Below are 26,640 nucleotides of genomic sequence, written 5' to 3' on the forward strand. Positions count from 1 at the left end.
ATATGACATATATATATTGTCATATATATATATAACAATATATATGACATATATATGACATATATATGACATATTTATAACAATATATATATATGACAGATATACAGACGTGGACAAAATTGTTGGTACCCTTCCGTTAAAGAAAGAAAAACCCTCCATGAATAAATCTGGGATTTCGAAAATAAAGTCATAATATTATGAGAATAAAGTCATAATATTATGAGAATAAAGTCGTAATATTATGAGAATAAAGTCATAATATTATGAGAATAAAGTCGTAATATTATGAGAATAAAGTCATAATATTACGAGAATAAAGTCATAATATTACGAGAATAAAGTTATAATATTACGAGAATAAAGTTATAATATAATGAGAATAAAGTCATAATATTATGAGAATAAAGTCATAATATTATAAGAATGAAGTCATAATATTACGAGAATAAAGTCATAATATTACGAGAATAAAGTCATAATATTACGAGAATAAAGTCATAATATTACGAGAATAAAGTCATAATATTACGAGAATAGAGTAATAATATTACGGGAATAAAGTCATAATATTACGGGAATAAAGTCATAATATTACGGGAATAAAGTCATAATATTACGAGAATAAAGTCATAATATTACGAGAATAGAGTCATAATATTACGGGAATAAAGTCATAATATTACAAGAATAAAGTCATAATATTACGAGAATAAAGTCATAATATTACGAGAATAAAGTTAGAATATTACGAGAATAAAGTCATAATATTACAAGAATAAAGTCATAATATCACGGGAATAAAGTCATAATATTACGAGAATAAAGTCATAATATTACAAGAATAAAGTCATAATATTACGAGAATAAAGTTATAATATTACGAGAATAAAGTCATAATATTACAAGAATAAAGTCATAATATCACGGGAATAAAGTCATAATATTACGAGAATAAAGTCATAATATTACAAGAATAAAGTCATAATATTACGAGAATAAAGTTAGAATATTACGAGAATAAAGTCATAATATTACAAGAATAAAGTCATAATATCACGGGAATAAAGTCATAATATTACAAGAATAAAGTCATAATATTACGAGAATAAAGTCATAATATCACGGGAATAAAATCTGAATATTACGGGAATAAAGTCATAATATTACGGGAATAAAGTCATAATATTACGAGAATAAAGTCATAATATTACAAGAATAAAGTCATAATATCACGGGAATAAAGTCATAATATTACGAGAATAAAGTCATAATATTACAAGAATAAAGTCATAATATTACGAGAATAAAGTTATAATATTACGAGAATAAAGTCATAATATTACAAGAATAAAGTCATAATATCACGGGAATAAAGTCATAATATTACAAGAATAAAGTCATAATATTACAAGAATAAAGTCATAATATCACGGGAATAAAGTCATAATATTACGAGAATAAAGTTAGAATATTACGAGAATAAAGTCATAATATTACAAGAATAAAGTCATAATATCACGGGAATAAAGTCATAATATTACAAGAATAAAGTCATAATATTACGAGAATAAAGTTAGAATATTACGAGAATAAAGTCATAATATTACAAGAATAAAGTCATAATATTACAAGAATAAAGTCATAATATCACGGGAATAAAGTCATAATATTACGAGAATAAAGTCATAATATTACAAGAATAAAGTCATAATATTACGAGAATAAAGTTAGAATATTACGAGAATAAAGTCATAATATTACAAGAATAAAGTCATAATATTACAAGAATAAAGTCATAATATCACGGGAATAAAGTCATAATATTACGAGAATAAAATCATAATATTACAAGAATAAAGTCATAATATTACGAGAATAAAGTTAGAATATTACGAGAATAAAGTCATAATATTACAAGAATAAAGTCATAATATCACGGGAATAAAGTCATAATATTACGAGAATAAAGTCATAATATTACAAGAATAAAGTCATAATATCACGGGAATAAAGTCATAATATTACGAGAATAAAGTCATAATATTACAAGAATAAAGTCATAATATTACGAGGATAAAGTTAGAATATTACGAGAATAAAGTCATAATATTACAAGAATAAAGTCATAATATTACGAGAATAAAGTCATAATATCACGGGAATAAAGTCATAATATTACGAGAATAAAGTCATAATATTACAAGAATAAAGTCATAATATTACGAGAATAAAGTCATAATATTACAAGAATAAAGTCATAATATTACGAGAATAAAGTCATAATATCACGGGAATAAAGTCATAATATTACGAGAATAAAGTCATAATATTACAAGAATAAAGTCATAATATCACGGGAATAAAGTCATAATATTACGAGAATAAAGTCATAATATTACAAGAATAAAGTCATAATATTACGAGAATAAAGTTAGAATATTACGAGAATAAAGTCATAATATTACAAGAATAAAGTCATAATATCACGGGAATAAAGTCATAATATTACGAGAATAAAGTCATAATATTACAAGAATAAAGTCATAATATCACGGGAATAAAGTCATAATATTACAAGAATAAAGTCATAATATTACGAGAATAAAGTCATAATATTACAAGAATAAAGTCATAATATTACGAGAATAAAGTTAGAATATTACGAGAATAAAGTCATAATATTACGAGAATAAAGTCATAATATCACGGGAATAAAATCATAATATTACGGGAATAAAGTCATAATATTACGGGAATAAAGTCATAATATTACGAGAATAAAGTCATAATATTACAAGAATAAAGTCATAATATCACGGGAATAAAGTCATAATATTACGAGAATAAAGTCATAATATTACAAGAATAAAGTCATAATATTACGAGAATAAAGTTATAATATTACGAGAATAAAGTCATAATATTACAAGAATAAAGTCATAATATCACGGGAATAAAGTCATAATATTACGAGAATAAAGTCATAATATTACAAGAATAAAGTCATAATATCACGGGAATAAAGTCATAATATTACGAGAATAAAGTCATAATATTACAAGAATAAAGTCATAATATTACGAGAATAAAGTTAGAATATTACGAGAATAAAGTCATAATATTACAAGAATAAAGTCATAATATTACGAGAATAAAGTCATAATATCACGGGAATAAAGTCATAATATTACGGGAATAAAGTCATAATATTACGGGAATAAAGTCATAATATTACGAGAATAAAGTCATAATATTACAAGAATAAAGTCATAATATTACGAGAATAAAGTCATAATATCACGGGAATAAAGTCATAATATTACGAGAATAAAGTCATAATATTATGAGAATAAAGTCATAATATTACGAGAATAAAGTTAGAATATTACGAGAATAAAGTCATAATATTACAAGAATAAAGTCATAATATCACGGGAATAAAGTCATAATATTACGAGAATAAAGTCATAATATTACAAGAATAAAGTCATAATATTACAAGAATAAAGTCATAATATTACGAGAATAAAGTCATAATATTACAAGAATAAAGTCATAATATTACGAGAATAAAGTCATAATATCACGGGAATAAAGTCATAATATTACGAGAATAAAGTCATAATATTACAAGAATAAAGTCATAATATTACGAGAATAAAGTCATAATATTACAAGAATAAAGTCATTATATTACGAGAATAAAGTCATAATATCACGGGAATAAAGTCATAATATTACGAGAATAAAGTCATAATATTATGAGAATAAAGTCATAATATTACGAGAATAAAGTTAGAATATTACGAGAATAAAGTCATAATATTACAAGAATAAAGTCATAATATCACGGGAATAAAGTCATAATATTACGAGAATAAAGTCATAATATTACAAGAATAAAGTCATAATATTACGAGAATAAAGTTATAATATTACGAGAATAAAGTCATAATATTACAAGAATAAAGTCATAATATCACGGGAATAAAGTCATAATATTACGAGAATAAAGTCATAATATTACAAGAATAAAGTCATAATATCACGGGAATAAAGTCATAATATTACGAGAATAAAGTCATAATATTACAAGAATAAAGTCATAATATTACGAGAATAAAGTTAGAATATTACGAGAATAAAGTCATAATATTACAAGAATAAAGTCATAATATCACGGGAATAAAGTCATAATATTACAAGAATAAAGTCATAATATTACGAGAATAAAGTCATAATATCACGGGAATAAAATCATAATATTACGGGAATAAAGTCATAATATTACGAGAATAAAGTCATAATATTACAAGAATAAAGTCATAATATCACGGGAATAAAGTCATAATATTACGAGAATAAAGTCATAATATTACAAGAATAAAGTCATAATATTACGAGAATAAAGTTATAATATTACGAGAATAAAGTCATAATATTACAAGAATAAAGTCATAATATCACGGGAATAAAGTCATAATATTACGAGAATAAAGTCATAATATTACAAGAATAAAGTCATAATATCACGGGAATAAAGTCATAATATTACGAGAATAAAGTCATAATATAACAAGAATAAAGTCATAATATTACGAGAATAAAGTTAGAATATTACGAGAATAAAGTCATAATATTACAAGAATAAAGTCATAATATCACGGGAATAAAGTCATAATATTACGAGAATAAAGTCATAATATTACAAGAATAAAGTCATAATATCACGGGAATAAAGTCATAATATTACGAGAATAAAGTCATAATATTACAAGAATAAAGTCATAATATTACGAGAATAAAGTTAGAATATTACGAGAATAAAGTCATAATATTACAAGAATAAAGTCATAATATCACGGGAATAAAGTCATAATATTACGAGAATAAAGTCATAATATTACAAGAATAAAGTCATAATATCACGGGAATAAAGTCATAATATTACGAGAATAAAGTCATAATATTACAAGAATAAAGTCATAATATTACGAGAATAAAGTTAGAATATTACGAGAATAAAGTCATAATATTACAAGAATAAAGTCATAATATCACGGGAATAAAGTCATAATATTACAAGAATAAAGTCATAATATTACGAGAATAAAGTCATAATATCACGGGAATAAAATCATAATATTACGGGAATAAAGTCATAATATTACGGGAATAAAGTCATAATATTACGAGAATAAAGTCATAATATTACAAGAATAAAGTCATAATATCACGGGAATAAAGTCATAATATTACGAGAATAAAGTCATAATATTACAAGAATAAAGTCATAATATTACGAGAATAAAGTCATAATATCACGGGAATAAAGTCATAATATTACGAGAATAAAGTCATAATATTACAAGAATAAAGTCATAATATCACGGGAATAAAGTCATAATATCACGAGAATAAAGTCATAATATTACAAGAATAAAGTCATAATATTACGAGAATAAAGTTAGAATATTACGAGAATAAAGTCATAATATTACAAGAATAAAGTCATAATATCACGGGAATAAAGTCATAATATTACGAGAATAAAGTCATAATATTACAAGAATAAAGTCATAATATCACGGGAATAAAGTCATAATATTACGAGAATAAAATCATAATATTACAAGAATAAAGTCATAATATTACGAGAATAAAGTTAGAATATTACGAGAATAAAGTCATAATATTACAAGAATAAAGTCATAATATCACGGGAATAAAGTCATAATATTACGAGAATAAAGTCATAATATTACAAGAATAAAGTCATAATATTACAAGAATAAAGTCATAATATCACGGGAATAAAGTCATAATATTACGAGAATAAAGTCATAATATTACAAGAATAAAGTCATAATATTACGAGAATAAAGTTATAATATTACGAGAATAAAGTCATAATATTACAAGAATAAAGTCATAATATCACGGGAATAAAGTCATAATATTACAAGAATAAAGTCATAATATTACGAGAATAAAGTCATAATATTACAAGAATAAAGTCATAATATTACGAGAATAAAGTTAGAATATTACGAGAATAAAGTCATAATATTACAAGAATAAAGTCATAATATCACGGGAATAAAGTCATAATATTACAAGAATAAAGTCATAATATTACGAGAATAAAGTCATAATATCACGGGAATAAAATCATAATATTACGGGAATAAAGTCATAATATTACGGGAATAAAGTCATAATATTACGAGAATAAAGTCATAATATTACAAGAATAAAGTCATAATATCACGGGAATAAAGTCATAATATTACGAGAATAAAGTCATAATATTACAAGAATAAAGTCATAATATTACAAGAATAAAGTCATAATATTACAAGAATAAAGTCATAATATTACGAGAATAAAGTCATAATATTACAAGAATAAAGTCATAATATTACGAGAATAAAGTCATAATATCACGGGAATAAAGTCATAATATTACGAGAATAAAGTCATAATATTACAAGAATAAAGTCATAATATTACGAGAATAAAGTCATAATATTACAAGAATAAAGTCATTATATTACGAGAATAAAGTCATAATATCACGGGAATAAAGTCATAATATTACGAGAATAAAGTCATAATATTATGAGAATAAAGTCATAATATTACGAGAATAAAGTTAGAATATTACGAGAATAAAGTCATAATATTACAAGAATAAAGTCATAATATTACGAGAATAAAGTTATAATATTACGAGAATAAAGTCATAATATTACAAGAATAAAGTCATAATATCACGGGAATAAAGTCATAATATTACGAGAATAAAGTCATAATATTACAAGAATAAAGTCATAATATCACGGGAATAAAGTCATAATATTACGAGAATAAAGTCATAATATTACAAGAATAAAGTCATAATATTACGAGAATAAAGTTAGAATATTACGAGAATAAAGTCATAATATTACAAGAATAAAGTCATAATATCACGGGAATAAAGTCATAATATTACAAGAATAAAGTCATAATATTACGAGAATAAAGTCATAATATCACGGGAATAAAATCATAATATTACGGGAATAAAGTCATAATATTACGAGAATAAAGTCATAATATTACAAGAATAAAGTCATAATATCACGGGAATAAAGTCATAATATTACGAGAATAAAGTCATAATATTACAAGAATAAAGTCATGATATTACGAGAATAAAGTTATAATATTACGAGAATAAAGTCATAATATTACAAGAATAAAGTCATAATATCACGGGAATAAAGTCATAATATTACGAGAATAAAGTCATAATATTACAAGAATAAAGTCATAATATCACGGGAATAAAGTCATAATATTACGAGAATAAAGTCATAATATAACAAGAATAAAGTCATAATATTACGAGAATAAAGTTAGAATATTACGAGAATAAAGTCATAATATTACAAGAATAAAGTCATAATATCACGGGAATAAAGTCATAATATTACGAGAATAAAGTCATAATATTACAAGAATAAAGTCATAATATCACGGGAATAAAGTCATAATATTACGAGAATAAAGTCATAATATTACAAGAATAAAGTCATAATATTACGAGAATAAAGTTAGAATATTACGAGAATAAAGTCATAATATTACAAGAATAAAGTCATAATATCACGGGAATAAAGTCATAATATTACGAGAATAAAGTCATAATATTACAAGAATAAAGTCATAATATCACGGGAATAAAGTCATAATATTACGAGAATAAAGTCATAATATTACAAGAATAAAGTCATAATATTACGAGAATAAAGTTAGAATATTACGAGAATAAAGTCATAATATTACAAGAATAAAGTCATAATATCACGGGAATAAAGTCATAATATTACAAGAATAAAGTCATAATATTACGAGAATAAAGTCATAATATCACGGGAATAAAATCATAATATTACGGGAATAAAGTCATAATATTACGGGAATAAAGTCATAATATTACGAGAATAAAGTCATAATATTACAAGAATAAAGTCATAATATCACGGGAATAAAGTCATAATATTACGAGAATAAAGTCATAATATTACAAGAATAAAGTCATAATATTACGAGAATAAAGTTATAATATTACGAGAATAAAGTCATAATATTACAAGAATAAAGTCATAATATCACGGGAATAAAGTCATAATATTACGAGAATAAAGTCATAATATTACAAGAATAAAGTCATAATATCACGGGAATAAAGTCATAATATTACGAGAATAAAGTCATAATATTACAAGAATAAAGTCATAATATTACGAGAATAAAGTTAGAATATTACGAGAATAAAGTCATAATATTACAAGAATAAAGTCATAATATCACGGGAATAAAGTCATAATATTACGAGAATAAAGTCATAATATTACAAGAATAAAGTCATAATATTACGAGAATAAAGTTATAATATTACGAGAATAAAGTCATAATATTACAAGAATAAAGTCATAATATCACGGGAATAAAGTCATAATATTACGAGAATAAAGTCATAATATTACAAGAATAAAGTCATAATATCACGGGAATAAAGTCATAATATTACGAGAATAAAGTCATAATATTACAAGAATAAAGTCATAATATTACGAGAATAAAGTTAGAATATTACGAGAATAAAGTCATAATATTACAAGAATAAAGTCATAATATTACAAGAATAAAGTCATAATATCACGGGAATAAAGTCATAATATTATGAGAATAAAGTCATAATATTACAAGAATAAAGTCATAATATCACGGGAATAAAGTCATAATATTACGAGAATAAAGTCATAATATTACAAGAATAAAGTCATAATATTACGAGAATAAAGTTAGAATATTACGAGAATAAAGTCATAATATTACAAGAATAAAGTCATAATATCACGGGAATAAAGTCATAATATTACGAGAATGAAGTCATAATATTACAAGAATAAAGTCATAATATTACGAGAATAAAGTCATAATATTACGGGAATAAAGTCATAATATTACGAGAATAAAGTCATAATATTACAAGAATAAAGTCATAATATCACGGGAATAAAGTCATAATATTACGAGAATAAAGTTATAATATTATAAGAATAAAGTCATAATATCACGAGAATAAAGTCATAATATTATGAGAATGAAGTCATAATATTACAAGAATAAAGTCATAATATTACGAGAATAAAGTCATAATATTACGAGAATAAAGTCATAATATCACGGGAATAAAGTTATAATATTATAAGAATAAAGTCATAAAATTACGAGAGTAAAGTTATAGGTTTACCAGAAAAAAATCTTAATATTATGATAATAAAGTCACAAGTTTAAAAGAAAAAAAGTCGTAGTATTATGAGAATAAAGTCGTATTATTTGCGACTTTTTTCTCATAAAGTTATGACTTTATTTTCGTAATATTACAACTTACAAAAACAAAACAAAACCATGAAGTAGAGGAGTAAATAAAAGCAGAGTGTGAGTTTCCTCTTTCCTTCACCTCTTCTCCTCGCCTCCTCCCTCCCACAATGCATTGCGTTGTCTCGTTGGATCATGGACCAGAGCGGTAAGCTAATCACTCAGCAGGGCGGAGGGCAGATAAACTCTTATTATAGGGTCTGTTATTCACTATAACACGCTGTAAACGATGTGGAATCAACTCCTCAGATAACAACACACCATCCTCTGTAATGACGGGTTGGCTGCGACGTCACGTTCTCCTCCAGAGCAGCTAGATAAAGCCTGCTAACCAGGCTAATGTTAGCATGATAATCATGCTAACATTAGCATGCTAAAAGTTAACTTTAAGTTTCTAAATGAATCTGTAAGTTCACATGTAATGCTGTAACCGAGTCTACTCAGTTAACTACTATTATATTGAATGATAAACTATGTGTTTACATGCTGTTATTAGCAGCTGTAACAGGCTAGCTGCAGAATGCTACATCACTAACGTTAGCATGATGCTAACTAAGCTAGCTAAGAGCTGAGCTCACTAATGTCATGTTTTCAGTGTTTACTGACGTTTAGGAGTCTTTCCTCTTAGTTTATTAGTGATATAATAGTAATAATAAATGAATTGTGATTTCATAACATTAGTCTAATGTTAGCTGGTTACCTGAAAGTTACAATATATTATCAGATGTTTATTTTGTTTATTTGTTTTGCACAATTTAAGACTACATAACATAACAAAAACAATAAATGAATAATAGACAGTGCAAGAAGAGGCAAAAAACCTCCACCTAGAGACAAGATTAATATAAAGAAATAATATGACTACATAATAATGATAACAAACAATAACATTCCCAATCAAAATAAGGGATTGCTAATCTATAATGTCATTTTAAGCCTTGTGGACACAGACGTGGGCTTCTATCACACAGTGCATATTGCACATCCTGACTTCCAGTATCTTTCCCCTCTAAAGCCTCTAAATTCATTTATTTTATATATATCTTTTACAAAAATCATATCAAACAGGTGCACCTCTGACTTAAAGGTCCCATATCATGCTTATTTTCAGGTTCTTACTTGTATTTTGGGTTTAAACTAGAACATGTTTACATGCTTTAATGTTTAAAAAAAACTTTATTTTCCTCATCCTGTCTGCTTGAATATACCTGTATTTAACCTCTGTCTGAAACGCTCCGTTTTAGTGCATTTCAATGGAATTGTAACGGAATTGCGTTGCCCAGAAACAGCTTGGGTCCATGTTTACTTCCCGTCAGCTGATGTCATTCACATCCACTGCAACAGGAAATAAACTGGGACCCATTTGGAATGTTTACGTTTAAAACTTTGAAATGGTCTAAATATTGTATATTTGTGACATCACAAATGGACAGAAATCCTGACGGGCTTGTTTCAAAAGCTCAGTTTCTGAGTATGGGCTGCGTGTATTTCTCTGTGGATTAAGCGTTTCGATACTTTCACAGTATTTCTATAGATTTTAAACCTGCTTTATAATATAAAAGCCAAGAAAATGTCACTTTTTAAAATATGGGACCTTTTAAATGTTGGCATGTCCTTTGAGCCCATGTAGTATAATTTTGTTTGGTATTTGAAATCATTTAACTGTAAGACTCAAAAGCGTTTTTTTTTTGTATACTAATGTTACCTTTTCCCCCAGCAGACAACGATCTTCAAGGAAGCGATGGTTCTGGGAGTTTGGGTGGCCCAGATGTTCGCAGACGAATCCCCATCAAACTGATATCCAAGCAGCCCTTAAGGAGCAAACCTCCGCCCCGCGCCCAGAGACCCAGCAGCAGGCCATCTAAAACCGAGGCTGGAGAAGACGGTAGGCACATTCTGCAGTGCACTATTCTGCAGTAGCTAAGATAGTATGGTTAGTGTTAGGGATGGACGATGATATCTGCACGTCATCGGTATTATAAAAGCTTTGAAATTACATGTCGGCATCGGCCAGGAATGAGCCGGGCTCAGTTTTAGAGTGAAGATACTGGCATCATATGAAACTAGAAGACCTAAAGAATACATCGGTACCAACCATGTCATAATAGCTTGTCGTGAAGGGGGTTAAATAACGCTCCAAACTTAGGCTACATTTTGGCGAGGAAAAACTGTCATGGCCATTTTCAAAGTGGTCCCTTGACCTCTGACCTCCAGATCAGTGAATGTGAATGGGTTCTATGGGTACCCACGAGTCTCCCCTTTACAGACATGCCCACTTTATGATAATCACATGCAGTTTGGGGCAAGTCATAGTCAAGTCAGCACACTGACACACTGACAGCTGTTGTTGCCTGTTGGGCTGCAGTTTGCCATGTTATGATTAGAGCATATTGTTTTATGCTAAATGCAGTACCTGTGAGGGTTTCTGGATCAATATCTGTCATTGTTCTTTGTTGTTAATTGATTTCCAATAATACATATTTACATACATTTGCATAAAGCAGCATATTTGCCCACTCCCACAATAAGAGTATTAAATACTTGACAAATTTCCCTTTACGGTACATTTTGAACAGATAAAAAATATGTAATTCATTTGCGATTAATTGCGATAAAATATTTTGGTCGATTGACAGCCCTAGTATATACACATACAGACACATATTGGCTTTGACCACATGATTGACTGGCTTTTAATAATTCCGTCAGTTTAATTTTAAAATGTTGACAATTTTGGTCTTTTTTGCATCCAATAGTCAGTGCATTTCATATATTAGCTCGCTTTTTATAGAAAAGGACGTCTGGCCAAAGGAGGCAAACCGTGTCGCAGATAGCCTGGAGGAGCCTGGCCATGTAAACAATTGCAGATCAGATTGGCGTTTGCAAGTGCAATGTAGTTGTCAAAACATAGCAGGTTCAGGTTTTCCTGGATGGTGGTGGGATCTTATTGGCCTTTTTTATTGCAAAATTGTATAACCTCTCAAGCGGTTTAGTCACTGAACTTGCCTGTGAACATGAGGTAATACAGTAACTGAGCTGTGAGGAAATCATTGAGTGCATACTGTATATACTGTACATAGACATTATGCAGTTTACCTTTGCACCACCAGAGGGTGCCAGTGAATCACCCATCGTTACCATAATAAACCAAAGACTGCCACCCAAATAATCTACAGAGATCTTACACAATGCAATAGTCTCCTCAAATGTTACATCAAATGCAGTATTACTTGAACATTGATGTTGTGTGCTACAGACTAAAGGGAATATTTGCCACGTTGCCTAATAAATTCATCAATGTGTGCTAAATTGACCCAGAAAGTTGAGTTCTCGTGCAGCCGTGTCAGCAGTGCCTACATGTACCTGGATTCATTGTGCGCACGCTTCTGACGCCGCTGGATACAGGAAGGACAACAGATTTTGCAGCTGCAAACTCATCTTTCTGGGTCAATATAGCAGCACTGAGGAATTTATTGCTTCAATCGACTAAATTTACCATCAACACTGATTGGACATCCACATAAAAGGTGCAGAATTTCCCTTTGGAGAGGAGAAGTATGTCCTAGTAAGACTCCCTTGTTTAAAGGTGATCATGTCAAAACATCAAGTTATGTATATGATATGTGATCTCAGAGAAATAACTTTTAATTTTAGTCGTTGATATTCTAGAGATATACATTGACATCTGGTCACAGCCCTATCTAGGCCCTTGGCCACTACTTCGGAGACGATTGAATTAGACTTGGCTTTCTTCTGTTTTTCTGCATCACATCATTAATATTTGTCTCTTGTGTGTTCCAGGTAACTTTGGCTTCAAGCAAGAGGAGAGGTTTGATTGTGGAGCTAAATCTGGCGATGTGTTTGCGACACAGAGGAGATTCCCCCAGGCACTGTTTTGGGACTATAAGGTACATCACCTGTACAACGCAAAGAAATCATATTACACGGATATGACAAAGACTTGATTACTAATGTCTTGCACTCAGTTCATAATGTAAATGAGTGTGTTTTAATGGTAGTCACTTGTGTTTATTCCCCTCTTTTTTTCACCTACAGTTAAATTTGATTGGAGAAAGGGATGACGTACCAATTCACTTTTGTGATAAATGTGGTCTTCCTATCCAGCTTTATGGACGAATGGTATGTATTGTGTTGAACTGACCTTTTCTCTGCAGGCAGTCACAGAAACATGTTCATGTGTAACTCCCGTCCTCTGACTCCTCAGATCCCCTGCAAACATGTTTTCTGTTACGACTGTGCTTTGCTTCATGAGAAGAAAGGAGACAAGATGTGCCCCGGGTGAGACATTTGAACCATTTAAATGAGTTGTGGTGAATATTGCAGCTCCTCCCGAGTTTTAACATCATAAATTATAAGTGCGAGATTCTTAGTGGTGAATCTCAGTTGTTTCAAAAGTATTTACTTAACTGCTTTGTGTCACTGAACTTGTGTCCCTGTGTCCAGCCTCACCATGTACAACTGTACAGACCCAGTGCAGCGCATCGAGCAGAGCCTGCGTGGTTCCCTCTACATGTGCAGCGTTGTGCCGGGATGCAAGCGCACCTACCTGTCCCAGCGCGACCTGCAGGCCCACGTCAACCACCGCCACATGAGGGCGGCCAAGTCCTCCGCCGGCCGACAGGATTCCGTGCACATGCCCCCGTCGTCCGATGTCCCCGACCGCTTCCGCCTGCCTCCGCCCCACTTACCGAAGAACCACGTTCACCTCCCCAACCCGCTCCAGCACGGCAGCCACGACCCCTACAGTCAGCCGCCGCCGCCCACAGGTCACGACGCCCCGCCCCCGCCCGCCGTCGGCCCCGAGACATTCCGCATCGCTACGGTAACGACCCGTAAGCACAGCAACCTCATCACCGTGCCCATCCAAGATGACTCTTCCTCTCGGGACCCGCTCTCTGGCGGGCCAGGCCCCGCTCAACCCCCCCACCACCACCCCGGGGACTATCCTGGTCAGCCACCTGTCGTGTCCCACTCTCACCACATGATGGCGCCACCGCAGCAGCACTTCGGCCCCCCACCTCCCCCGCCTCCTCCCATCAACCACCCCATGCAGCATCCTCCCCAGGCCTCCGGTACGCCACACATGGTGTACAACCAGGCCCCTCCTCCTCCCATGTCCTCAGCTCCCCCACCGATCACTCCTCCACCGGGGCACATCATGAACCAGATGCCCCCCTATATGAACCACCCGCCCCCGGGACCACCACCACAACACAGTGGCCCGCCTGTCAACGCACCCCCACCCCATCACTACAACCCCAACTCCATGCAGCAGTTCCCCGAAGACCAGGGCACCCTCAGTCCCCCGTTCAGCCAGCCAGGAGGGCTCAGTCCTGGGATGTGGCCCGCTCCGAGAGGACCCCCACCTCCACGAATGCAGGGTCCTCCTCTCCCCCAGGCGCCGATGCCTGGACAGCACCACCCAGACCAGGGCCGCTACCGGCCTTATTATCAGTAAACTGCCAACAGTGTCATTCTGTTCCATACCACTTTGTCTGAATAATGTGATAGTAGACCTCAGGGTTCTAGGACTTTCATTTTGATAAGACATTTGCCCCGAAGCAGATGTGCTGCACCTTTTAGTTAAGTGTACTGAACATACAATAGACTTGCAGAAGAGCACCAATGCCCCCTTTTTTTTTTTTTAATAATAGCGTATGGTAAATATTTCTGTATATATGTCAGCTGATTTCACGCATATGTACTGTACATCGAAAGACGCTAACTATGTCTCAATAAATTTTTAACGGCAGATGTGCATCTCATCTTTGTTTGGTATGATGACTGATGAAGGATCACCTGCTGGTTCGACTGCTTTGGAGGTTATTTATTTGAAGCTTTCTCAGAAGACATTTTGGTGATTGAAGCAGGCTTTATGAAAGAAGACCCTTTGGAAGAAACCCTAATGTGTTATTCTGTCAAAGCTTATGTCCCCCCAGGTTGAAGTAGTACTTCTTCTTCTCATATGTCTTTATCAGTTTGCTTTTCAATCAAAGTCCAATTAAAGCAGCAGTAGGCAGAATGTTTTTGGCATCGTTGGGCAGAGAAGAATCCATAATAAACCTTTCAGCATATTGTAATTCAAGTGTTTTGAGAGAAAGGCTCACAAACTTTCTAATTTTTACCGGTTAACAGTACACTACAAGATGATTCTGAAAACATTTGAGGAGAGAAATAGGCATTACAGTAACAGAATATTGATTCATAGTTGATCAGCGCTGCCTAGTTTGACCGTTTGATCGGAGTTCGGCTCTGATTGGTTGTTTTCCTCCGGTCTGTGAACTCTTGTAGATGCCGTTAGGAACACCGGAGGACACCGGAGGACACCGGAGGACACCGGAGGAACATGCTCATGCACTACTGTCAGGATATAGTGACCGTTTTATAAAAATAACTACAATTCTACCCACTGCTGCTTTAAAGAGGACCTATTATGCTTTTATGATTTTTTTTCTCTTTCCTTTAGTGTGTGATAGTTTTTTTTCATGCCTGTAAAAGGTCTGCAAAATTACAAAGTCCACACCAAAGGGAGTTCCTCTCCCCCAGAGAAACACTGCTCCTGAACTGCCTGAAACGACTCGCTTGAAGTCCCGCCTTTTCTTCTGTAACGTGGTGATGTCACCAAGTAACACATTCTGCCTAGCAGCTTGTTTGGCACATCCTCAAACAAAGCTAGTTTGTTTTTGAAGCGTGTTTTTGAACATTAAAGCATGTAAACATGTTCTAGTAGAAACCCAAAATACGAGTACGCATCTGAAAATAAGCATAATAGGTCCTCTTTAACACACAACATGGGTAGTAGGCTACTGAAGAAAAGCGATGTTTTCATTCTGTCTGGTGTAGTTAACACGACAGGACTTTGCGCTCCCTGTTTATCAGGGATGAACTCATACTTTGGCAGTTGTTGGTCTTCTTCGAGTCCTTTTATCGCTTACAAACTTTCAGTGTTTGTTTAGAAAAAGGTTTCAAACCTCGCTCTGTATGTCAATATGTGAAGTGCAGGGATGCCTTTGTTTATCTTATTCTATAAATTTAGCTTGTGTTTAAAAAATCTTGCAGATATTCTGAGTGAGATGTCACATTTGTGGAGTATTTAAGATGTATTTGATGAACACATTTAACACCAAATTCTTTGTTTAATCTTGAAAATGTATTGCATTTATCGAAAGAACAGTATATAAAAGGTCACTACAGTAGTAACAAGTCATGTGACAACAGACACTGGATCTCCTATAAAAAATCACATGATGAACTTCAATAGCTACACAGCATTTCAAAATAAAAGTCACTAAATATGCAAAACATTTTTTTTTAATTGTGTTGTAGTATGGAGAGTGCAGTATGGTACGGTATAATTAAAAGCAATTATATGTGGTCTTTTTTGGAAAGATGTTCGTGGAGACGGTTGCTCTTCTAGAGATGGGCTTCTGTTAACTGTAGAAAAAAGAAAACAGCGTGTCAGGGTTGTAAAACTTTTGAAGTAAGCATTATAACGGCTATAATACACAGGATGACTCACACAGACTTTTATCTACTCCATTAAAAGTCTGGTGTTGCATAACGTTTTGGTTGAAGACATAATTGGTCCCCATACACCCGTCTTAGATATGTAGTTTCAAGAAGTTTCCAAGGTGTTTTTTTCCTGCTTCTATTACATTCTGATCAGCATCCTAATTAAATATTAATAAGGTTATAACCGTACAAGACATATGTTTGATATGTAGTATCTTGCTCAAGGACACTTTGACATGTGACCGGAGGAGCCGGGAATCGAACCGCTGACCTTCTGACCTCTGTGTTGGCTATAACACAACCAATTTTAACACTCTACCTGCTACATGTAAGGGTGCTGGAAGGTGTATAAATACCACGATATTACACGGATATTCCGCGTGTCATTTGTACGCCACGCAAACTTCTGCATTTAGCTTTAGGCAAGAAAACCATAATGGTTGGGCTTAAAATAAGTATGTAAACTACACTCACCGGCCACTTTATTAGGTAGACCTTGCTAGTACCGGGTGGTCTTCTGCTGCTGTAGTCCATCTGCTTCAAGGTTCGACGTGTTGTGCGTTCAGAGATGGTATTCTGCATACCTTGGTTGTAACGAGTGGTTATTTGAGTTACTGTTGCCTTTCTATCATCTCCAACCACTCTGCCCATTCTCCTCTGACCTCTGACATCAACAAGGCATTTCCGTCCACACAACTGCCGCTCGCTGGATATGTTCTCGGACCATTATCTGTAAACCCTAGAGATGGTTGTGCTTGAAAATCCCAGTAGATCAGTTTTTAAAATACTCAGACCAGCCCGTCTGGCACCAACAACCATGCCCTGTCAAAGTCACTTAAATCCCCTTTCTTCCCCATTCTGATGCTCGGTTTGAACTTCAGCAAGTCCTCTTCACCACGTCTAGATGACGTAATGCATTGAGTTGCTGCCATGTGATTGGCTGATTAGCTATTTGTGTTAACAAGCAATTGAACAGGTGTGCCTAATAAAGTGGCTGGTGAGTGTAAGTAAAATCCGTTTGAAAACAACTACGGAAAACACGTCATGAACGTCATTAAAGAACCACACTACTAGTCCTACGCACTGCGCCTTTAATGTCAATGTTATTCCATGCATAAAAAGGGAAACACAGATTACATTATGAATTGTGTTTCACTTCATTTCATTGATTTCTTTTAATTTAGGCATATTAAAATCCTCTATACTTCTCTTCTAATTATATCAAGGGAATTAAACTTTCTATTATAATGACCCCGTGACCTCTCCTCTAGTGCCGCCCTGATGTCTTTAGCTCTAAAAGAAAAGAAACATTAGTACGCTCTCTATGTCCAACACTTCTGTACTGTGGGTTATAATGAACATTTATATGGCCAATAGAAGTGATTTATATAAAGTATCCATGCCCAGGACAGAAACAATGATATGAATAGTATTTATAGCATAAACAGCTTCCCTTACCACCCAGCCTCTACTTTTATCCTCCTTGTGTTTTTCGAACACGTGCAGCATGGCGTCATGAATGGTCGGGAAGAACATGGAGGTCAGAATCTCGTTGTCGAAGAACATGCAGCCGTGTAGTTTCTCCAGGATGTACACTGTCAACACGTGGGGAGCATGTTATGGGTTTTCACAGTATCGCAGTATTATTCACCTCGTGCTCAGTGTACATGTGTCGTCACAATGTGAAGAGTCTACAACTCACCATCACAGGAAACAATGTAAACATCCACATCAATACGGATGAACTCTTTGAGTGTCTGAGGAGAATACAGAGAGTAGTTTTATGTGAGAAACTGTTAGTATATAAAGTATAGAATTACATATGCAGCTGATGAGTGATTCATCATCTTTGGGCTTTTGGAAAAACATGATGAGCATTTTATAGACCAAACGATTCATTGAGAACATAAACTGTAGATTAATTGGTAATAATCATTAGTTGCAGCCCTAAACTTTGAGGATACCAATGAGACTGCCTACTTCTTGGTCTACACAGCAACATGTGGACATCAGGGTTTTATTTTAGCAAATCAGTTTTAAATAACGCGGAGAGGTGAAAGATGCAGCCACGGTGGGGACTGGTTGGATGAAAAGATGGAGGTGACACCTTTTACGGTGAATGTCCACTTCCTCAGCCTCCCTATAGCATCTATTGGGCTCCATATAGGGAGGAGAAGCTCCGCCTCTTACAGTGGACCATCATGGGACCTTATTTCTGAAAAAATATGAACGGTAGTCAACGTAGAGAGACAAATATTTCTTTGATCCTTTTTGATTTGCGCCATGATTCACACACATGATGTTGTCAATTTAAAACATAATTTTGCAAGTCAATAAAATCTGATCAGGATGCCTCCTGGATGCCTCCGCTTGGAGGTTTTCCGGGCACGTCTAACTGGTAAGAGGCCCCGAGGGTAGACCCATAGCTAAGTTAACAAGCTAGCCAGTGTTGGTGACGTATGTTGTGCGAGACGAGAAATCACTGAGCAGTTTCACACAAAACTAAATAATACTACGACAACTGCAAATGCAACTTTCTTGACCTGCAAAATTATCTTTTAAATTGACAAACATCATGTGCGTAATTCAAACGGGATCAAAAATACATTTCTCTCTTGCCGTTGACTACCGCACATATTTTTTCCAAAATAAGGTCCCATGGTGGTCCACCGGAAGTGGATGGTCCTCGTCTCTCCATGTGGGAGCTCCATGAATGACTTGGTACCGTTTTGAGTCCCTTCAGAGCGGAGATGTCCAGGAAGGAGACAGCAGAGAAGTCCAGGATCAGGCTGTGGAGGTCCACTCTTGGAACGCTGATGTCAGCGGGAAGCTCGGCATTCCAGTTCACCTGGAAAGGAAGGCCCCTGTGGTCGGAGGGCTGATCCAGCTCCTCCGCGTTCATGCGAGACTCATCGGTCGTCTGGCGGTATAAACCCATTGATGCTTTCTGTTTGACAGACGTAGGAAAGAGGGCTTAAAGCTTGTTGGAAGAACACATTGAAGTTCTAGTATAGGTCTACTATATTCAGGTCTCACATTTGTAACGTCATCGTCCTTTTTCTGCCACAGTTTCTTGATTTTCTCGAGAGCCTTGTTCCTCTTCCTCAGAACCCTCAGAGGGTTGAACCCAACCTGGAACGACCAACGTGTTGGCGTTATGGTCATACATACATTATTTATCTGATAAAAACAAACTGAAGCAGAAGATGGAGATGTGTTGTACATACAGCTTCTACAAGCTTGTCCTTGAAGAACTCAACGTTGGCGAAGAAGATAGGCGAGGGTATCCGGAAGATTTTTACTCCGCTTGGTTCGACTATCTGAGAAGGGAAGCATCACGATGAAACAAAGGAAATTCAGAAGGATATCATTGTTGGTTTGTTTGTCTGTTTGTCAGCAGGATTACGGAAAAACGACAGGCCAGATTTTCATGTAACTTGGTGGAAGGGTGTAGCATGTGCGATGGACGAACCCGTTACATTTTGAAGCGGATCCGAATCACGGGGTCGATACATGCATTATTTTTCTCTTATAGAATCGGCCTCTGGAATCGGTCTGATCTCTCCGAGTGCCCTTCGAGTTTAACATACTTACATGCTGGTAATCTTTGCGATCTTTGTAGAGGTCGGTCCCCGGGATGTTGGCCAAGACGGAACAGCGGGGGCTAGAAAGACATAAAATAAATACAGAACTTGGGATCCTACTACCATTTTGCATCTTAACAATACAATACAGAAGGTTTTGACTTTTGGCCCGTGGCCTTCCACTGAGCTCCAGTTTTTGCTATCCAAGGGAAAAGGTTTGGGCACCCCTGCCCTAAATGCTACACACTGTCAGTTTCCATAATACAAAACTTATACCAAATAACTTATGACATTACAATTGAGTCCTGAAGACGACAGTGAGCAGCTCCACCCCCAAGCCCACCGCCAGACCGAGATCCAGTCCCAGCAGGGTGGCACCCAGACACGTTCCCACCCACACCACCTGCACACAAACACCTGGAGGTCAGTAACAAGGAAATGACCATGTAAATACTGTACAGCTTAGTTCTGGCAGTGATGTGATCTATGAGACATTTTGAAACACCTACACATTCTGGTTTGTCCCTCCTCCACAGGTACGGGATCTCTCTGAACTGCATCAGCATGCCCTTCAGGTTGACGATGACCAAGGCACCAAGGACGGACTGGAGCGAGGTCAAACGTTAGAGGAAAAACTTTTAGACTTATAGATGTACAATCACAACTGAGCTTACTCCAGAAAAATTTAAAATTATCTCTCCATATAAGGAGCATAAAACGCATTAACGCAATCCATCTTTCAGAGGTTGTAGCGGGCTCAAATTTAAAGCTAGACTGAAGATACTAGTATCATATGAAACTAGAAAACCTGATAAATCTATTGGTATCAACCCTACTCATACTACCTCATGCTAGCTTGTCATGAAGAAGGTTAAATAACGCTCCAAAATTACGCTAAAAATGTCAAGTAAAAACTCTCATGTCCATGTCCAAAGGGGTCCCTTGACCTCTGACCTCCAGATCAGTGAATGTAAATGGGTTCTATGGGTACCCACGAGTCTCCCCTTTACAGACATGCCCACTTTATGATAATCACATGCAGTTTGGGGGCATGGTGAGTCTCACCCTGGGAAGCGGCTCCAGCAGGAAGCCGAGTGCCACGGTTACAATCATCGCCATCATGGCAGAGATCAGCCCAGCAACCTGCATTTGTAAAAAAAAAAAAAGTTAATGTTTCATTTTAACATGCCAATGAGGAAAAAAGAACGTCATATAAACCAAGATTGTAAAATTACAATAAACCATCATGACCCAGTAAAACAAGTGAGATTGGCTTCCTTCCTGACCTGCGTTTTGCCTCCTGAGCTCTCCTGCACCGCCGTCCTGGAGAGCGCCGTGCTGGCTGCAAACGACTTGAAGGTCGCACCGAATATGTTGCTCACCCCAAATGCAATGAGCTCCTGGGATGGAGCATTGAAAAGTTAAGTTACTACAATAAGCCTATAAATACTTGAACATCCTAAAATGTGTTTATATTTCAAAGCACATGTATCTTTTCCTATGCAAAATGTTAAATTCATTAATCTGTATCTATGTCTTATTTTGATAATTATGTGTTTGTTGGCTTTTCTATTTTTTATTTATTTTATTTATTTTATTTATTTTATTTATTTTATTTATTTTATTTATTTTTGTTTTATTTTTTATTTTTTATTTTGCTCTTGGTTATTTACATTATTATTTTTTTTATTTATTTGGCATTGGGGGGTGTGAGAAAGTGAAAATGCTCTGTGTTAAATATCTGTGAATAATATTCTTTTTCTTGAATAAAAATATTATAAAAAACAACAAAAAAGTTACCACTCTCGCAATGAAAGAACGAGTCTGTTTGACCTTGTTTGTTTTTTTACGTGCAACACATGAAAGCTCAAACACATCCTTGAGATAAAAGCAATATTCACCGTGATTTTATAGCTTCATGACCAAAATTACGAGGAGTCTTATTCCCGTACTCGTTTAGTATCAGTAACCAATTAACTCTGTTTCTTCTGCCAGAGCCAGACGAGGATAGACGGGGGTTTAATGTAACTCACCTGGTTCCCATCAATGGTGTAATCGTGTTTGATGGAATAGACTTTGGCCACAGAGAAGGCGACAGCAAACCCTACTATGGCGATGGGAAAGGCCTCCACGGCGCCCTCCTGGAAGATTTCTATATTGGGCGCAATGGGAGCCTCGTACCTGAAAGATAAATGTGTTTAATTGAACATTTATAGAATCTGAACAGCAGTAAAAAGTAGCTTATTGCATTTCAAGTTCGACTACAGATAGAAATATTATATATATATAATATATAGCTTATGAAGAGCTTATAAACGGCTCATTCTAAGGTAACAAAAACGCAACGATTCTTATTATCAGGTGATTATACACTAAAGAAAACATGCTTATTAATATCATATTCCATTTCTGACCTCCTAAATGCTTCACACTGGCCCTCTAAAGTTTAAACTAAAGGAGTAGAAGTGTAGAACTTGAAACTTACCCACTAACCATTTTGCCAACAACCCCAACATCAAATCTCGTCTCGAAGTTGAAGCCGTAGGATATCCCACAAGCTATGATAGTCTGTGAAGACACCGGAGAGACAAACAACTCTCAAATCCCACGTATCAGAGCTTCCTTGAATGCACCGACCAGTTACAATGATGGTGTTAATTAACAAATAAACTGTTATACCTGGGGAAAATGGTAATAATGTAAAGTATACATGACTTGTGTGCAAGAGGAGCATCATCCCTCACCACGATGACCTCTATGGGGATGGGAACAGGCAGCTTGGCTTTGTATTTGTCGTTCAGCTCCTTCACAATGTACACCAACACCATGATCGCGATGGACATCACCAGGTCACAGATGTTGGTGGAGGTGATCTGGACGAAGACCTTCTCCAAAGTCTGCACAAAAGAAGCAAACACACTTTACTCTGTAATGTATTATTTAGTTTTACATCACAGCTCAGGAAGGTAAAATTCCAAGACAAGTGTGTCTTGTCTTGGAATTTTGACGATACAGAAATCATAAAAAGGCCATATAAGTGTAATTTGGACACTGGTTTTGAGCCAGAACTCATTCAGTCGACGGTGTGCGACGGTGTACTTTGATACATCAGATGAGAGCAGATTGGCAGTAAATACAAAAAACATTATGCACTTTTTTAAAGATTAAAACTACTGGAGATCAATCATTCAATCATTTCTTCATTGAACTTTCACAGTTCAATTGCAATCTCCGCTCGTTCCAAATATATAATTGCATACACCATAATAACATAACTGTCGGATAGATCCTGGACTTACATATATGATAGAGAGTGGACCGCTGATGCCCGGAACGTTCAACCCCAACACAAACTTCAGCTGGGACACCACGATGTGGAGGGCAGCCGCTGTGGTGAAGCCGGATACCAGAGTGTCGGACAGGTACATGACGATGAAGCCCACCTGCAGGACACCCATAGCCAGCTGCATGGGGAAAAAGCCATGGGAAACTCGGTTTGAAAGTTCTTTAGCACATGCAGTATGGTATGGTATGGTATGGTACGGTACGGTACGGTACGGTACGGTACGGTACGGTACGGTACGGTACGGTACGGTATGGTATGGTACGGTACGGTATGGTATGGTATGGTAGGCCGATGGTATGGTATGAAGTGAAATCTACCTGGAAAATCCCCATGAGAAAGGTCATAGAAGAGGCCACCAGGACTCTCTGCTGGTCCATGCTCAGGCCTTCAAAGCCGGTTATGTTGGCCGGAGGTCCGACGTCAGGCACCAGACGGGTCACCACAGCTCCAATCATCAGGCTAAGGACCGGGAAGGAACCTGCATAAAGGTGGGTGTCGAGGGGTGCGGAGACAAGCCGTATCACAACCAATCTTATCTCCTCTCCTCTCCTCAGATGATAAGATCCATAACTTTTCCAAACAGGCCTTTTTAAGTGATCTGTTTATGCTTGATGAAATGGTGATAATTAAAGAGGTTTGTCCCAAAGTGCTATATGTTTTTTACTTGTTATAGAGAAAAAATAAGATATTCGATAGTGACTCAGCATTGCATGACATACCTACAGATATATGCCTTGAAGTACCGAAGAAGAAGTACGTCAGCATGGGGAAGAAAGCCGTGTAGAGGCCGTAGCTCGGAGGCAGCGAGGCCAGCAGAGAGAAGGCCAGTCCTGAGTGACACCACAGCAGCAAAAACAACAAACACAGAATGAAGATTTCAATAATAACAGACATTTTGCACGTCAAATATCTCTGGAAAAAACGAATGAAACAAACAAAAAGCTTATTTGTTCTGCCACATAAATTGTACATATAGGCCTATTAGGAGAACAAGTTTTAGAAAATGTCTGCAAAATTAGTAAAAGAAGCAAAAATCAGTGATTAAGTTAGCTAATACTTGTTTGTTAATTTAACCAATAAACCAATACTTTTTCACTATTTTATTTTCCAATCCAAATTTATTTATAAAGCACATTTAAAAACAACAAAAGTTGACCAAAGTCGTCAGTGATAGACACCGGCACCGGGTCAGAGACGATAACGTTTCTCACTGCGGAGCCCCGTCGCTTCACAAGACACGGGAAACCTCTGTTGGTCTGGAGGAGCTGCAGCAGTTATTTCTGCACAAACGTCCACTCTGCATTCACTAGATATTCTCAGAGCTAAACTAACTCTTCTGCAGTGTGGAGTGTGCGCGCACGCTCGTCTAGAGGTGGAGAGAGACATTTATACGCTTAAAAAGTTACAAACAGTCCCTTTAAGCTTACTTATCTATATCTGTTCTTGTACTTCCTTTAGCTACTGCGACTCTTTCATTTCCCCCCCCGTGTGGGATCAATAAAGTTTGATCTCATCCTGCTCCTCACCTTGCATAATGGCCACCATTCCAGTGCTGATCCCAGACACCACATCTCCCAGCAGCCACTCTCTGACTCTGTAGATCCTTATCCAGCCGATGATGGGCAGAAGAGAGAGAACGGCGTTCTTGGCACGTTTCGAATCACAGCTGGATTTAACAGAAATAAAAAAAGCTTTTTGCACTTGAAAGTTTGAATTTCATCAAAACCCCTCAGACTTATTTTGCAGAAGATTTAAAGAAATGTCTAAAGACCCGGGTTCACTTACGTCAGATACTCTTTCACATGGTCCAGGATGGTTTTGCGCACCCTGGGGGTTTTCTCATAGTCTTCATCAAAGCTGTCCTCAGAGTACACAGGTCTGGCCACCGCATATTGTCTCCTCAAAGTCACCATCCTGACACCTCCGGGGGTGTCTTGAGGAATCCCAGTACAGTATAATGTGTGAAAGGTTCTGGAGAGAATAAACCTTTGCCCGTTGCTTTCCTGAGCAGCGCTGTGCAGTCTGTGTTTATCTAATCTGTGATCTGAGATCAATCTCATCACTATGTCAGTTTTGTCTCAGCTCTGTTCAATCATTAACACGGATTTATGATTCATTGTGTTGATATGTCGTTTTTAATTGGTTCAGACACTTTGAAACGGAGGTTACGGACGAGAGGCATCCTCACATGTTTTGGTTTAGTTTCAGAGAGCTTTTGAAATGTTCTTTATGTTAGAAGTTTGATCTAAGACTGCAGAGTCAATCATGCACTAATCACAACTTCAGATGCATTTACTGAGCATTTCTTTCACTAGGGCTGTCAATTGAATAAAATATTTAATCACGATTAATCTCATGATTGTCCATAGTTAATTGCAAAATAATTTGTATCTGTTCAAAATGTACCTTAAAGGGAGATTTGTCAAGTATTTAATACTCTTATCAACATGGAAGTGGACAAATATGCTGCTTTATACAAATGTATGTATATATTTATTATTGGAAATCAATTAACAACACAAAACAATGACAGATATTGATCCAGAAACCCTCACAGGTACTGCATTTAGCATAAAACAATATGCTCAAATCATAACATGGCAAACTGCAGCCCAACAGGCAACAACAGCTGTCAGTGTGTCAGTGTGCTGACTTGACTATGACTTCTGTCCTCCTAAATGCTGCACACTGTGGTTTAGTGGTGCATATTCCTATATTCACAAACAAGGTTATAATTAAAGG

At 35.2% G+C, this 26,640-nt stretch overlaps 2 protein-coding genes across 7 annotated transcripts; one reads left to right on the top strand and one right to left on the bottom strand.

Moving 5' to 3' along the window:
* The first annotated feature begins 9,498 nt into the window (after positions 1 to 9,498).
* cbll1 (Cbl proto-oncogene-like 1, E3 ubiquitin protein ligase) lies at positions 9,499 to 15,208 on the top strand. Of its 2 annotated transcripts, none has more exons than XM_074626085.1 (6): positions 9,499 to 9,583; positions 11,156 to 11,320; positions 13,237 to 13,343; positions 13,492 to 13,575; positions 13,661 to 13,734; positions 13,900 to 15,063. In XM_074626085.1, the coding sequence occupies exons 1-6, from the start codon at positions 9,571 to 9,573 to the stop codon at positions 14,912 to 14,914; spliced, it is 1,458 nt and encodes a 485-aa protein (XP_074482186.1). In that variant the 5' UTR covers positions 9,499 to 9,570; the 3' UTR covers positions 14,915 to 15,063. The 2 variants fall into 2 exon arrangements, with proteins under 2 accessions (XP_074482186.1, XP_074482185.1); XM_074626084.1 differs by having other exon boundaries at positions 9,502 to 9,583; positions 11,153 to 11,320; positions 13,900 to 15,208.
* A 1,379-nt stretch (positions 15,209 to 16,587) lies between these two features.
* Positions 16,588 to 26,051, bottom strand: LOC141762146 (chloride anion exchanger-like). Of its 5 annotated transcripts, none has more exons than XR_012592738.1 (20): positions 25,684 to 26,051; positions 25,425 to 25,564; positions 24,618 to 24,728; positions 24,216 to 24,376; positions 23,852 to 24,016; positions 23,297 to 23,449; positions 23,038 to 23,120; positions 22,586 to 22,733; positions 21,839 to 21,952; positions 21,618 to 21,695; positions 21,062 to 21,157; positions 20,849 to 20,955; positions 20,563 to 20,632; positions 20,196 to 20,288; positions 20,005 to 20,100; positions 19,694 to 19,915; positions 18,671 to 18,725; positions 18,427 to 18,563; positions 17,443 to 17,552; positions 16,588 to 16,890 (listed from the first exon to the last, which is right to left on the bottom strand). XR_012592738.1 is itself a non-coding variant. In XM_074626077.1 (19 exons), the coding sequence occupies exons 1-19, from the start codon at positions 25,956 to 25,958 to the stop codon at positions 16,870 to 16,872; spliced, it is 2,325 nt and encodes a 774-aa protein (XP_074482178.1). In that variant the 5' UTR covers positions 25,959 to 26,049; the 3' UTR covers positions 16,588 to 16,869. The 5 variants fall into 5 exon arrangements, 2 of the variants coding, with proteins under 2 accessions (XP_074482178.1, XP_074482177.1); XR_012592737.1 differs by having other exon boundaries at positions 17,443 to 17,707; positions 20,196 to 20,284; positions 20,559 to 20,632; positions 25,684 to 26,049; XR_012592736.1 differs by having other exon boundaries at positions 17,443 to 17,707; positions 25,684 to 26,047.
* Positions 26,052 to 26,640: the final 589 nt, after the last annotated feature.

This window comes from Sebastes fasciatus, chromosome 23, assembly GCF_043250625.1.
Source record: "Sebastes fasciatus isolate fSebFas1 chromosome 23, fSebFas1.pri, whole genome shotgun sequence".
In the NCBI taxonomy this organism is placed as follows: domain Eukaryota; kingdom Metazoa; phylum Chordata; class Actinopteri; order Perciformes; family Sebastidae; genus Sebastes; species Sebastes fasciatus.

Coding starts and splice junctions, on each gene's coding strand:
- cbll1 (XM_074626084.1), top strand. Junction 11,321..13,236: donor AACCGAGGCTGGAGAAGACG/GTAGGCACATTC, acceptor TGTGTGTTCCAG/GTAACTTTGGCTTCAAGCAA. Junction 13,576..13,660: donor TCCAGCTTTATGGACGAATG/GTATGTATTGTG, acceptor CTGACTCCTCAG/ATCCCCTGCAAACATGTTTT.
- LOC141762146 (XM_074626077.1), bottom strand. CDS start 25,958: ATGAGATTGATCTCAGATCACAGATTAGATAAACACAGACTGCACAGC. Junction 25,565..25,683: donor CATGTGAAAGAGTATCTGAC/GTAAGTGAACCC, acceptor TGTTAAATCCAG/CTGTGATTCGAAACGTGCCA. Junction 18,726..19,693: donor CTCTGAAGGGACTCAAAACG/GTACCAAGTCAT, acceptor TATTCTCCTCAG/ACACTCAAAGAGTTCATCCG.